At 34.4% G+C, this 12,973-nt stretch overlaps 2 protein-coding genes and 1 non-coding gene across 3 annotated transcripts; 2 read left to right on the top strand and 1 right to left on the bottom strand.

Moving 5' to 3' along the window:
• Window positions 1–4,702: 4,702 nt before the first annotated feature.
• LOC111996687 (uncharacterized) lies at window positions 4,703–5,295 on the top strand. The gene is made up of 2 exons (XM_065763012.1): window positions 4,703–5,041; window positions 5,155–5,295. The coding sequence occupies exons 1-2, from the start codon at window positions 4,703–4,705 to the stop codon at window positions 5,293–5,295; spliced, it is 480 nt and encodes a 159-aa protein (XP_065619084.1).
• A 1,014-nt stretch (window positions 5,296–6,309) lies between these two features.
• On the bottom strand, window positions 6,310–10,331 carry LOC111996064 (F-box protein CPR1). Its single transcript, XM_065762681.1, has 3 exons — window positions 7,569–10,331; window positions 7,411–7,467; window positions 6,310–6,720 (listed from the first exon to the last, which is right to left on the bottom strand). Exon 1 carries the CDS (start codon window positions 9,954–9,956, stop codon window positions 8,694–8,696), a length of 1,263 nt encoding a protein of 420 aa, XP_065618753.1. The 5' UTR covers window positions 9,957–10,331; the 3' UTR covers window positions 6,310–6,720; window positions 7,411–7,467; window positions 7,569–8,693.
• Window positions 7,548–7,678, top strand: LOC111996228 (small nucleolar RNA snoR2/U65). The gene has a single exon (XR_002881210.1). It is a non-coding gene; the product is annotated as a small nucleolar RNA snoR2/U65 (small nucleolar RNA).
• Window positions 10,332–12,973: the final 2,642 nt, after the last annotated feature.

Below are 12,973 nucleotides of genomic sequence, written 5' to 3'. Positions count from 1 at the left end.
GCCCAAAGGAACAATCTATACCAAAGTATAAATAATAGTACAGGGGCATGGTACCAACAAGAATGAGTGGACCAAATGTAACTGTTACTAATAGTATGATAAACAAAAACGTAATGGAATGCTGCAACTTCTTCCACGAAATGTTTCAGTAGGTTTTCGATGCTCATTACCGAGTGATCTGCCTTGTCTCTCACCCGTACGCTCACCTGGAAAAATGATACAATGTTTAATATGCTACCTGAAACCCAGCATGACTAATGATAATAAACCATCTAGCAACACAGTGGGTGTGGTCAGTATGGTAAACTATAAGCCATCTCTTGATATACAATGGCAAACTCGGCCAACAACCCAAGCATATGCACGCACCAACATGTTACGCAGACTGATTTTCAAAGCAAAATCTTTTCAAATCACAACTATCAATAGGGTAAATTACAAAAAATATTAAATTATTATTGTGAATCTACGCTTCTTTTGTAATAAAGGCATTCTCTTTGTTGGTGTAAAGTAAAGCCTTTTTGGCCTTTTGACGCTTTAGTAAATTGTAGCTAATCTAGGTGAAATATATTAAGTGGTTATAATATTATTTACTTGAATGGTTTCAGATAAATGCCTTCACATATTTATATGTCTAATATTCAATTGCAGAAGAAAATCATATAATAGCATTATTGCAGTAGAATATGCTATTACTTTACAATTTGATTCAAAATTTAGTAATGAAAAGTGAAAAAAATCATTAATAGATATTGATGAAAGATCGTTAAAAAAACTTGTAATGGAACCTTCTTATAGAGATCAGAGATTCAAAAGCAAGGGCAGGTCCTTTGGATATGATTCTCACTAAGGTTCACCATACCCCTCTCTGCATTTTTATTCATTTTCCCCCTGATTTTGAATTTTTTGTTTTTTGTTTTTTTTTGTTAGCACAATTCCCCACAAGATGAATTATATATGCACCCCATTTGTTTGGCAATGTAAGAATGAGTCTGGAGTTGTTTATAAATTCATATCAATAACATTCTTTTCATTTCCATTTGAAACATGGACCCATATGTTTGACAAAACTTTCACTCACTCTTGCTGGGAATAGGGGTTTCTTTTTTTCCTATTTAAAACAAATTAACATGGATGCCTTGAATTTTTACTGCAGGAGTTTCTGTTTTGGTTCAGCATGTGGAGAAAGACACCAAAGATGCTTAGAAGGCCTATAGAAACATGTGTTTGACATGCTACCTCCTGTGCTTTTCGGTGGTTTTACTTATTAAGCATCTGTAAAATTATTATTGTGAATCTTTAAAAATTTGTACATATATAATTTAGCTGATTTTTTTGGTAGATTCAATAGGATTTAAGATGATCATTTTTTGGTAAATCCTTCCTAAACTCCCAACCCTTAAGATCCTAAACTGATAAAACAAGCTAAATGTGCCAAATGAGACCGGCAAATGTTATCCTAACCAAATTCAACGAGTCCACGAAGCATTTCATAGAAGCATTTCATAGATAGTTCATAGAAACATTTCATCAAACACATAATTTGCATTACAAACCCACAAAAAGATAACAGAAATAGAAAATAAAGACAAACCCAAAACAAATTATTGAAAATACTATGAAACAAAACGCACAAACAAATGAACAAAACCCCAAAAAAACCACAATAAATCAAATGAAACTCAAGCAAACCCACAAAGAAACCCACATCCCAGAGCCTATATGGATTCAGATTGAGCAGAAATAGAGAAATAGAGAGGTCAACGAAGAAGAGAAAAGTTAGAGTGTTGAACCTGTGTTGCCGTGAGAAATAGAGAAAGAAGAACAGCTTGTGGTGCCGAAGAAGAGAGCGAGAGCGCGAGAGCGAGAGCGAGACAGCGAGAGCGATACAGCGAGAGCGCGAGAGCGAGAGCGAGAGCGAGACAGCGAGAGCGCGGCGAGATCGAGGCTGAGAGGGAGATTGCGCGGCGAGATCGAGGCTGAGAGGGAGATTGACAGCGAGATTGAGAGGGAGATTGAGAAAGTGAGAGCGAGATTGAGAGGGATATTGAGAAAGTGATAGATGAGAGAGTGAGAGATTGAGTAAGTACGCTGAGATGGCCAGGGTTTTTTTAAAAAAATTTGTTCAGGCAGAACAATACTCGAACTTGGTGAGCTCGAGTACTTCAGTAATATAGTACTCGAGCTCACCAAGCTCGAGTACGAAGAAAATATTTAAAATTGCCATGTCATTGTGCCACGGTGGAAGTGAAAAATGTAGTACTCGAGTTTGGTAAACTCGAGTACTTAAAAAGGTGGTATTTTGCTAATTATTTCCGAAACAGTGTCTTCGTGCAAAATACTTCAAAATTTAATGGTATTGGGCCAATTTGGCCAAAAAGTAGTTAAAAGCCTTTTGTTTATAACTGGTAAAATTTGTAGATGTCCATTTGTTGGCACCCAAAAATTGAAGGAATAGTTCAAGCTAGAGAACTAAAACATGGGCCTCGCATGAACTTGAAGGACCGATGGCCCATAATGATGTTCTTGCAAAAGAGGTAGGGGAGCTAAATAAAATGGGGCCGAAACCTAAAGATAAAAGAAAGAAGAGCGAAAGGGCCATGAATTGACATCCATGGTTAACACCTAGGCCGCACAATATATTTGGAAATTGGAACCAAACATCACAATTAATCGATTATCATGACCACTGCTTGGAACATTTTTCAAATAAGAAATACCTTTCATTTCCTTACATAAAATAAAAGGCCCATAATAGTGGTGGATGGACCATTAAGTCTAAAAGCCCAATTTTGATACTAATTTGAAGCCAACTTGTGATCATAGTAGTCTTGCACGATGATTATAAGCATCCTCTTAGGAAGTCTACTGTAGGCTCTGTGGCTATTGCCATTAACTAGGTGATTAGGTAAAACAAAGAGAGCCTTACCGACCATAAGGGTCTTGATTGACTTGGGTGGTCTTACTAGCCATTTGTTGGAGGATTGCCCAACATTGGCTTGACTATAACTTAAATTAAAATTAAAATAATAAAAAAGTGTAAAAGTATAATGTAAACCAATAATTGTCCAAAAAATGATAAATTGCCCGTTAGGCTAATTTCCCAAACATATTAATTATGTGATCAATTTGGAACATTTTTGTTATGTGACCATTTTTAGAACTCAAGTTCTATAAAGAAAATCATTTGATAATATATATTTTTAAGTTTTTAGTGGAACTCGAGTTTTAGAAACTTGAATTTTTCACATAATAAAAATATTTTAAAATCAACCACGTAACTAATATATTTAGAAAATTAACTAACGGTAAAAAAAAAAAGCATAGTAAAGGAATTTAAAAATTGGTGAAATATGCGTTATCTCATCTATTGAAGAGTCTAATATAGGCATCCAACAATTATGAGGACTAAATTTTATGTTTGTTTCGGTGATAATATTTTTTAGAAAATGAGTCATTTTCCAAAAATTTTTTTCTATAAAACTATATTATTTTCCTATGTTTGGTAGAACCTTTTTTTTTTTTTTTTGGTTAAGAAACCAAATTAGGAATAGCCTGAGACTTTATTCATAAAACTCAATGAACATCAAATAAGACTAAATGGGCAATATCCTTAGGGAGGTCTTCCAACCACACTTGTAGCCCCCGTACAACATTTAGCCTTTTTTGCTAGAGCATCAGCCACAATTTAGTTTGGTAGTAACCTTAAATGAGTTGAAAAAAAAATTTCAAACTCCCTTTATTTAGCTTGCTGTGAGATAAAGGTGTTTTCCAAAAAAAATAAGTGGATAACAATCTCTAAAATTAAGCCATACTTTTTATGTTGACCAAAAATAGTTTTCCATTCACTAATTTTTTTTATGCTATTAAATACTGGAAAATACATAAAACTATCTTTACATAAGATTTTTCATCGAAACAAACAAGAGAGAAAATGTATTTTTCCTCTCCGCTCTATCTCTCAAAAGAACTAAAAAAGTCAATTGGAGGGGAGAGAAGGTAAAAAATGGGAGTATGTTGATTAAAAATAATTTTCCATTGACTATTTTTTTATGCAATTAAAACCTAAAAAATATGAAAAACTATTTTTATACAAGGTTATTTATCAAAACAAGTGGAAAAATTTAGGGTAAAATATCATTTTCGTCCCTAAACTATCACAAAAGTTCGTTTTTCGTCCCTAAACTTTCAAAAGTTCTATTTTCGCCCCTAAACTATCACAAAATTTCGTTTTCGTCCTTAAACTTTCAAAAGTTCTATTTTCGTCCCTAAACTTTAAAAAGTTCTGACGGAGTGCTAACGTGGTTTGACAGAGTGTTGATGTAGGAGGGATGAAAATCAATACGTTTGGCAAAGTTTAGGGACGAAAATAGAATTTTTGAAAGTTTAAGGACGAAAAACGAACTTTTGTAATAGTTTAAGGACGAAAATAGAACTTTTGAAAGTTTAGGGACGAAAACCGAACTTTTGTGATAGTTTAGAGACGAAAATAATATTTTACCCAAAAATTTATTTGCCAAAACTTTCCTCTTGGCAGAGCCCTATGACACTTGGCACCACCACACACTACAACGTGGAACCTCAAAATCTCCTCTCAAACAATTATTTATATTATATATTTGTACTTTAACGAATATTAACAAACTATCCTAAACCCTTCTCTTCTTCTCTTCCCCTTTGTTCTCTGTAGAAGTGACCGGAAATGTACCGAGCGGCGACGAAGCGTCTGCTCCTCCTCCGTGCACCTTCCGGCAGCAATATCAATATCAAAGCCCGTCTCCGTTTCCCTTTTCTTCTTCCTCATCATCAAAATATTGATAATAACACTTGTCGTTTCTCCTCCACTTCTGAAATTCCTCAATCATCGCCTAATCAAACCTTTAATCCAAACCCAAATCAACACTCTACGAGTAATCATTCTGACCCCACGTCAACCTCAACGGCCGAGGAAGCTGGACCCCAAGAGACTCAGAGGAAACGGCGGTACGTCGAGTACCAGGACGAGCAAGCTCGAGTGCTTCAAGCCTCGCTTCCCCACGTGGTCCGTACTGCACTCTTTTTTGTTTATGCCCACAATGTGTTTGATAAATTGCCTAAGAGAACACAAATGACTTTTGCTAAGACTGAAGAATAATGCCCATTTTGTAATTGCAGGTGCGGTTGGGATGGACTGAAGCGGCTATGATTGCTGGTGCCAGGGCAGTTGGTGTTTCTCCTTCTATCATTGGTTCTTTCCCAAGGAAAGAAGCCGCACTCGTCGAGGTATTTTTCTTCACCGGTTTAGCATCAATTTAACTTTTGTTTTTCCAACTCAATTAAATTCAGGATGCTAGCAATTGGGTCATGTTCGCTATTTTTTTTAGGTCCCTGAATTTTGTGATAGTGTATAAAATTTTGATGTTTCTCCAAATTCAGCGCATTTTGATAAATTATCAACTGTCCCAAAAGCTTAAGTTGATAGAACATAGCGAATATAATCACTTACTTAATATTCTAACACATTTTGATAATGGGGCTTTGTTCTCCCTACATGTTTTTGGTAAGTTTTTAGCTCAAATGACATTTCAGCAAGGTTGTGGCTTTAAGACCCATTGGGTGCATATGAAACTTTTTAATTAAAAAGAATGTTGGTAATAATATAACACTATGATTTGTGAGTGAATTTGATTTAGGTTGATTTGGGTTAGTCATCATTGTTGACACGATTTGTCTTGCACAGCTAGTGTGTTTCTGGCGGTAGTTAAAAAGGGAGGGATTTCAGTTCAGGTGTCTTTTTGATAGGTTTCGGTGATTTAAAACTTTTGTGCGCTACTTTTGCAGATTGTCGTCTAACCATCTACTTTAGTATTGACTTGCTAACGATAATCTCTTTTGAGGTCGGAATCTGATATTACTAATTGATCTGTGGTTGCATTTTGTTAAAACTGTTTTTGGGGTCTAGTGCCATACTCTTTTTGCTTTTGGATTGAGTTTCACCTTCACAAGGGATGATAGGAATGTCTATAAGGAAAGGCTTCCACTGCCTACAGCCTCTTGCTGCCTCCAAATAAGGAAAAGTTACAAAGCAGAGAAACAATCACCCAAATGACCAAATGGGGGAAAAGTTAAAGAAACTAGCTGCAAAAGTTAGCAATCTTCATAAGAAGAAAAAATATAACCAAAAACCACGACTGACATCTCTTGCCAAGCAACACTAACAAATTATCACCAATATCATTGCCTTTTTCACTAAGCATCACTATCGCAGATCTCATTGCAACAGTAAAAAATCACTCCTAGGAACCAAAGATTGATTTTTCCATCAACATGTTTTCATTTAAAGAAAAATTAAAGGCTAAAAAGATGCTAACTATCATGGACTTCCGGAATGATCCCTTCTAAGTAAGGGAATATATTCAGTGAGCACAGTGGGGCAAAAACTCTTGTATGCTTGCATAGAAGAAGAATTATCACACAAATATAGTGCTTATACACATTTAAAGAAACATTAGCGACCAAATGTTGTAAGATGAAGACTATACACACAGAGTACTGGCAAGTATCTTCATTCCAATGCAAGCATGGCAAACATGTCTCAAAAAGAGTTATTATTATTATTATTTTCCTAAATACTGGAAATCCTATGTTTGAACTCACCAAGTTAGGCCACTCCATTTCTAAGTATCAACGCCGTCCCAAAGAAAGCCTTATGAATTCCTACCTCCAAGGTTGCTGCCTTTCCTGTACATAGAAATAAGGCCTTCAATTTAATGTTTCAAGTGAGGCCATCTGATCAACAAGTCCATTTCGTTTTGTCTCTTAAACTTGCTATCATTGCAGGATATTAACACAAAATTCAAATTTTATGTGCAATATAAAATGACTAGAAAAATAAAATTAAACTTATGTTGCCATTTTTTTTTTTTGTTGTTGACAATTTGATAGTTATACTGTTATAGAGGGGGAGGGGGGAATTTAAACCCTGGTTCTTCTAGTAACGGTGATATATGTTGCGGTTTGAATGTATCCAGCAAAGCCCTTATTAGATGGTGAAATGTAATATGCAATCCCACCCCATCAATGTGAATATCCTAAGATTAAAGAACAGATTTATAGGTAGTTTCCATAAATACCTTTACACCCATTGCATAGACATAACTGCTTTCTTATTCACTAAGAAAGCATAAATTTAACACACACACACACAATGCAAGCATGGAAGACACTGTTTTGCATCTACTTCATACAATTGTGTAATAGAAAAAACTAACTCATTCACAAAAGATGAAGAGAGGGAAAAGAGAAACAAAGGAAGGAAATGGTGTCAACAAAGCAATACATCTAAGCATTACTACTTTATTGGGATAAAAATACTCAAATTAAGCCAAGGAAAAAAAGATAAAAAATATTAGTTCAAGAAGAGGATTTTACCTGTGTTTGGAGTGTTTGGACCAAGAGTGATTCTGTGTTTTGCATCTCGAGAAGAACCTATGGATCTTATATTTTTACTACTTTATTGGGATAAAAATACTCAAATTAAGCCAAGGAACAAAACTTAAAAAAATATTAGTTCAAGAAGAGGATTTTACCTGTGTTTGGAGTGTTTGGACCAAGAACGATTCTGTGTTTTGCATCTTGAGAAGAACCTGCGGATCTTATATAACATTGGTCCACAAATCTGTTTTCTGCAATTACATTTTTATTTTTAATTTATATTTACTTATCCGGGGGAAGTGAGGGAAAAAGAAGAAGAAGAAGAGGATTATAAAAAAGTCATTTTCAATTCTTAACCACCCAAAGGTCAGGAACCTGATGTGTAACTAAACATTAAGAAGTTGATGCATTGGGGTGATTGATTAGAGGTAACACTAAGCTGAAATTAGAAGTTAGTAGTATTATGATATGTACTTGCTGTGCTATGTTGGGATGCATGTCTTACAGGTATACGTGGAAATGTACAAGTGTTAAAGAAGTCAAGTGATAAGCTGTTACTAGTAGAAACAATGATGTCAGCTGGTTGTTGTTAGGCGTGTTTGAGGTAGTCGGTTTTTAAAGCTGATTAAGTAGTTAACAATTGATCTGCTCAATTGTATTGCTGTATAATGATCAATTGATGAATAAACCAGTTTTACCTTTTAGTCTTTCATTCTCTCTCTGACATCTTAGGAGGCAACAGAAACACTACCCTTGAATCTAGCCAATGGCTTAATTTTCATACTCTGAACTACCCAATATCCAAGATCCTAACACCAAAGCAAGCAATGACAACTGGTGAGCTGCCTTCTCAATGAACATGGCTCTATGGGAATGTCTGTGGTAAGAAGATAGGCATCTAAGGTAGTAGAAGATTTAAAATGTACAAGCATTATCTTTAGCATATATAGATCATAATTGATAAATTAAGAAATTTTTTAATAATCCCAGGAGAACACACAGAACATTTAGTACGAGTGTGAAAACATGAAGTTAAAGAGGCCATCGTAACATTATCAAGAAAGAATAAGTTGAGTACATCTATCTATATAATGTAAATTATAAGCGGCAGGAAACATGATACTCACACAGTCCAAATATCTTCAACCAATTGATAAATAAGCATGCTAAAAGTTCATAACCAACACACACCACTTTGTTTTCTCAGTATAACCGAAAACAACCACAATTTTGATCTGCTATCTATTCTAAATATAGAGCCACTCAATTAAGGTAGTCAATCAACAATAAGAATTTATATTCATATCAAACTCATAATCAAAGCCAGGTATATATGAAGAACAAAATGGAAAACCATCAAAATAAGCTTGACAATAAAATGTATCTTGCCTGTCGTTGCTCCTCTTTCTTTTCTGTCTTTTCCTTAGTTGGTTGGGTTTGTCAAGTAAAACTAAGCTCTCAACATAAGAATCAACCAAATAACATCCATATCCACGAATCCTAAGATCTTTAATCTCTTGGGTCTCAAGGTCTCGTGAGACGAGGTATTCTCCATACATATCCAGAATAAACTCACCACTCTTCCTAAAACCTATTGGCCTCGGTATACAATGTGACCTTGGTATGCCCTCTATGAGACCTTCATCAGGCAAAGTTATAATTTTGGTCCATGATGATGCATCCGCATAGTCTTTCATCACCCATATACTGAATCTGAGACCGTGAAAAAAAAATTGCCTCAGGGCAAGGGAATTCCCATACGTTGAAATAGATACGCTCACCCAATGATCTGAAGGTTTCGGCAGCGCTATCTCTCGGAAAACCTCTTCCCCCAAATCAAACACCATAACAAAAAAAAGAGGTTCGTTCCTAGTCTTCCTCAAAGCAACCCAATGCAGAGCTCCATTGACAAAAGCATTCGAATAAGAATCACGTGCAGCACCTACAGGAGGCAAAGCAGTAACCATTCTCCATTTGCCAGTGGAGAGTGAGTAAACTTCCACCGGAGACTTACCCTTTTGGACTTTTTGTTCAGGAGTCACAAACCTCACCACCTTATAGTCATTGGTTTTGGAATCAAATGCAAACCCAGAGGCGTTGAAGTCGGAGAAGTTGATATTGGGTTTAGGAAGCTTGACAAACTTTCTAACACAAGGGTTATAGATAATATAACAGTACCCGTATAAACCATCAGCAAGGAAGATGAGGCCATTACAAGTACCCACTACACGAAAAGGGTCGCAATCAAACCTGGTGTACTCATTGAAATCTTGGTTGTCGTCAAAATGCAAAACGTATTGTACTTTTTTATTTTCTTCATTTAGTCCGAAGAGGAGTAGGGGGTGGTTGTTGTTGTTGGAGTGGTGGAGATGGTTGGAAATGAAGGTGGGGTTTTGGATGAGATATTTCCATGTTTTGGAGACGCACGTGCAAGTTATGATAGATTTTACAGGCAAGCGTAGGAAAACATCAGTCATGATTTCTGGACGTAGAGAGTCACACATCGATTTGGAGACTTCTTCAGAAGATAAGCTGTCTGACATTGCTTGAAGATACTGTAAAGTAAAAGACAGTAACACTGAGAAATAGGTACTGAATCGACAAAAACCAAACAACCCAGATTCTGGTTTTTCGTTTTTAGTAAGACAATGCGAGAAAAATGTGTGTTCGTGGGTGTGAGAGAGAGAAACTCTCAGTCAGCAGAGAATGGAGAGCGAGTCGACCCGGCGATTTACAGAACCTCCTTCTTACTCTCTTTCAGTCTTTGCATTCTTTGATTCTCCTTCATCTTCTATTTGTCTCTCTCCGTAACTTCCAGAGTTCAAGTAACTCTGAAGCTCAATTAATTCCCGCTACAGTAATCATTTCCTTGGGCGTACCAAGCAAGCTGTAAAGCAAAATTCACGAGCATCACTTCACTGTCAACTACAACTTCCAACTTCCAATAGATTCTAAAAAACTACAACTTCTAATGAGCTCTGTCGGAAGTAAAAAGCAACTTTATAAAAAATTTAAAAAAAAAAAAAAAGCGAAATACTAATTAATAATTCATTTAAAAAAAATGATGAAAAAATAATTTTAATAATTTTTTTTTAATAAAAATTGTGTAAAAAAATTTTTAAAATAAATTGTTAGCTAAAAAGAAATAATAATATAGGTTTCAATTAGCACATAAAATTTCTAATGATTGAATAAGACATTTGGATTCAATCTCGCATACGTCAAAAATCAATTAATATCTTAGTCTAATAATAAAGAACTGTTAAAACTCTCATAATAATAATAATCTTTCATCTCTCTCATAGTTGTTGTATAGTTATCAATTAAGTAGGTAGGCGAACGAAAACATTGGTCAGGATTTCATGAGGTAGAGAGTCCAACGTAGATAAATTGTCTGACATTGCTTTCCTCCAACCTTGAAAAACAGTGAAAATGGGTACTGAATCGACAAATGACAAGTGACCCAGATTTTTGTTTTTCATTTTTAGTAGGAAAGTGCGAGAAACAAAAAATGAGAGTAAGAGAGAAACTCACTTCACTTAGGAGAAGATGGAGAGCGAGTCGACCCGGCGAGTTGGATCGGATGTAAATCCCTATTGTCTAAAAACAGAACCACGACACTGTTGTTGTACTAAAGAAAACAATAATGGCGTTGGAGATGGGTTTAGGTGTGGGTTTGGCCGTGGGTTTGGGGGTGGTGGCGATGATTTTGGGCGTGAGTTTCTTGGATATTGGCTATGTTGGTGGTGTGGTGTTTAAGTTTCAAGTGACGTAGCAGCGGTGCCAAAAAAGCTAAAAAGTTTTTTTTTTTTAGCTAAAAAGTTAATATTAGTAACGACTACTTTAGGGTAATGATTAATAATTTATTTAAAGTAAATATTTAAAAAAAAAGTTAATATTTTGATAATTTTATTTTTTATTTTTTATTAAAGTTATATTAAAATTTTCTTAAAATAAATTATTAACTATTACTTTAAGAGAACTTGTTAATATGACCTATATATATCAAAAGTTTTAACTTTGAAATTAGGTTGAGTTTGCTTCGATTGTAAAAGAAATTGAGAAAATATTTTACACCCTTAAGAGTGAGTGGGTAGTACACATGAAATTACGGTCAAACTGAAAGTTGATCGTAAAATAGAGGCCATATCTCAGCAAACCCAATTACATAGCCATTTTACGGTTTTTACCTTCAACCCATTTTTAGCCTCCTTCACAACTCAGGAACCAGAGAGAGAGAGAGCAATAAATCATCACATAATAAAAATATGTTAGTGATTAACCTTGATAAATGTGATGTTGCTCCATTCATAACAAGTCATTAATATCAATAATTATGAAAAATATTGTGTACTTAATATTACTCTATTTAATATCGCAAGGTTCCATTTTCTTTTTTTTCTTTTTTTACCTAATTATAATAGAGTTCCTAAACATATACCATACCTCATACAGCCATTGGCAACATATAACCTAAAAAACAAGGCATGAAGCTAGTAAAATTGTGTGATGATTTGGTAATACATATACGAGTTTGAACAAAGGGTGCATCAACTTGAACAACTTCAAAACTATACAACATGCATCAAAGCTCCTAGAATATGCATGTAGCAATATTTCAAAGTTAAAATCATAAAAATTTGTTTATAGTTGTATAGATATGACACAATAAAGCTCATTGTTGGAGGAAGAGAAGGAGGCAAGGAATTTGAAGATTGATTTACATCAATTGTTGTAAATATTGTGTGAGGGGCAAACAAGTTTGAAGAGGGAGAAAAAGAAAGATGGTCACAAGCCAACAACTAAAGAAAATATGATGGATCCACTTATTATAGTTATTTTGTAATTTTATTAGAGAAAAAAGTGAAAACACTCTTAATCAAATTAATCATCGTACTTCTAATTTGAAATTATACCCCTGATCAATAGTTTTGTCATTAAGTGGTATAGTCTACTCTTTTTTATTAGAAGAAGTTGGATTCAAATTCCCCTTCTTATTATTGTACAATTGAATTATAAATAATAATAATAATAAGTTTTTGAACTTTGATAAATGCCCATCTCAAACCTTGACACCTTGTGTTACTATTCTGTTAATGGACAAGAAATGCAATCATTTAATAGAAAAATTAATTAAATAAGTATTTAAATAAATTTAATTTAAAAAATAGTTTTATTGCTAATTAATTTCTTTTCTTTTCTTTTCTCTCCTTTCACTCTCCCAAAAAAAAAAAAAAAAAACTAGCTTTGCATCTAACCATTATCTTTATTGATAAATTACACACCCGATGAATCTTGAACATATAACCTCACATTTTGCATAACACTAATTATAAAGAGGTATCAATTAAGCCAAAAATGATTTGCTCAAACTTGAGCAAACCATTACCAAATTTAATTGACTCCGTAGTTGTTGAAAGATTGAATTATTGCAATATGGAATCTATAAATGCAAATACTGTTCATAATTGTAAACTATTGATTACAAGAATATATAGGCTATTCTCATCGTTATTCTTATTCCATGGTTTTCAAACCGGACCATTCATTGAACCGTAAA

Source organism: Quercus suber, unplaced genomic scaffold (genome assembly GCF_002906115.3).
Source record: "Quercus suber isolate HL8 unplaced genomic scaffold, Cork oak 2.0 scaffold_20, whole genome shotgun sequence".
In the NCBI taxonomy this organism is placed as follows: Eukaryota; Viridiplantae; Streptophyta; class Magnoliopsida; order Fagales; family Fagaceae; genus Quercus; species Quercus suber.
This window is presented reverse-complemented; position numbering and strand designations above follow the sequence as displayed.

Bases quoted from the DNA above. Each gene is read 5' to 3' on its own strand.
- LOC111996687 (XM_065763012.1), top strand. From the start codon at position 4,703: ATGTACCGAGCGGCGACGAAGCGTCTGCTCCTCCTCCGTGCACCTTCC. The intron at 5,042-5,154 runs GTCCGTACTGCA...TTGTAATTGCAG, and splicing joins AAGCCTCGCTTCCCCACGTG to GTGCGGTTGGGATGGACTGA.
- LOC111996064 (XM_065762681.1), bottom strand. From the start codon at position 9,956: ATGTCAGACAGCTTATCTTCTGAAGAAGTCTCCAAATCGATGTGTGAC.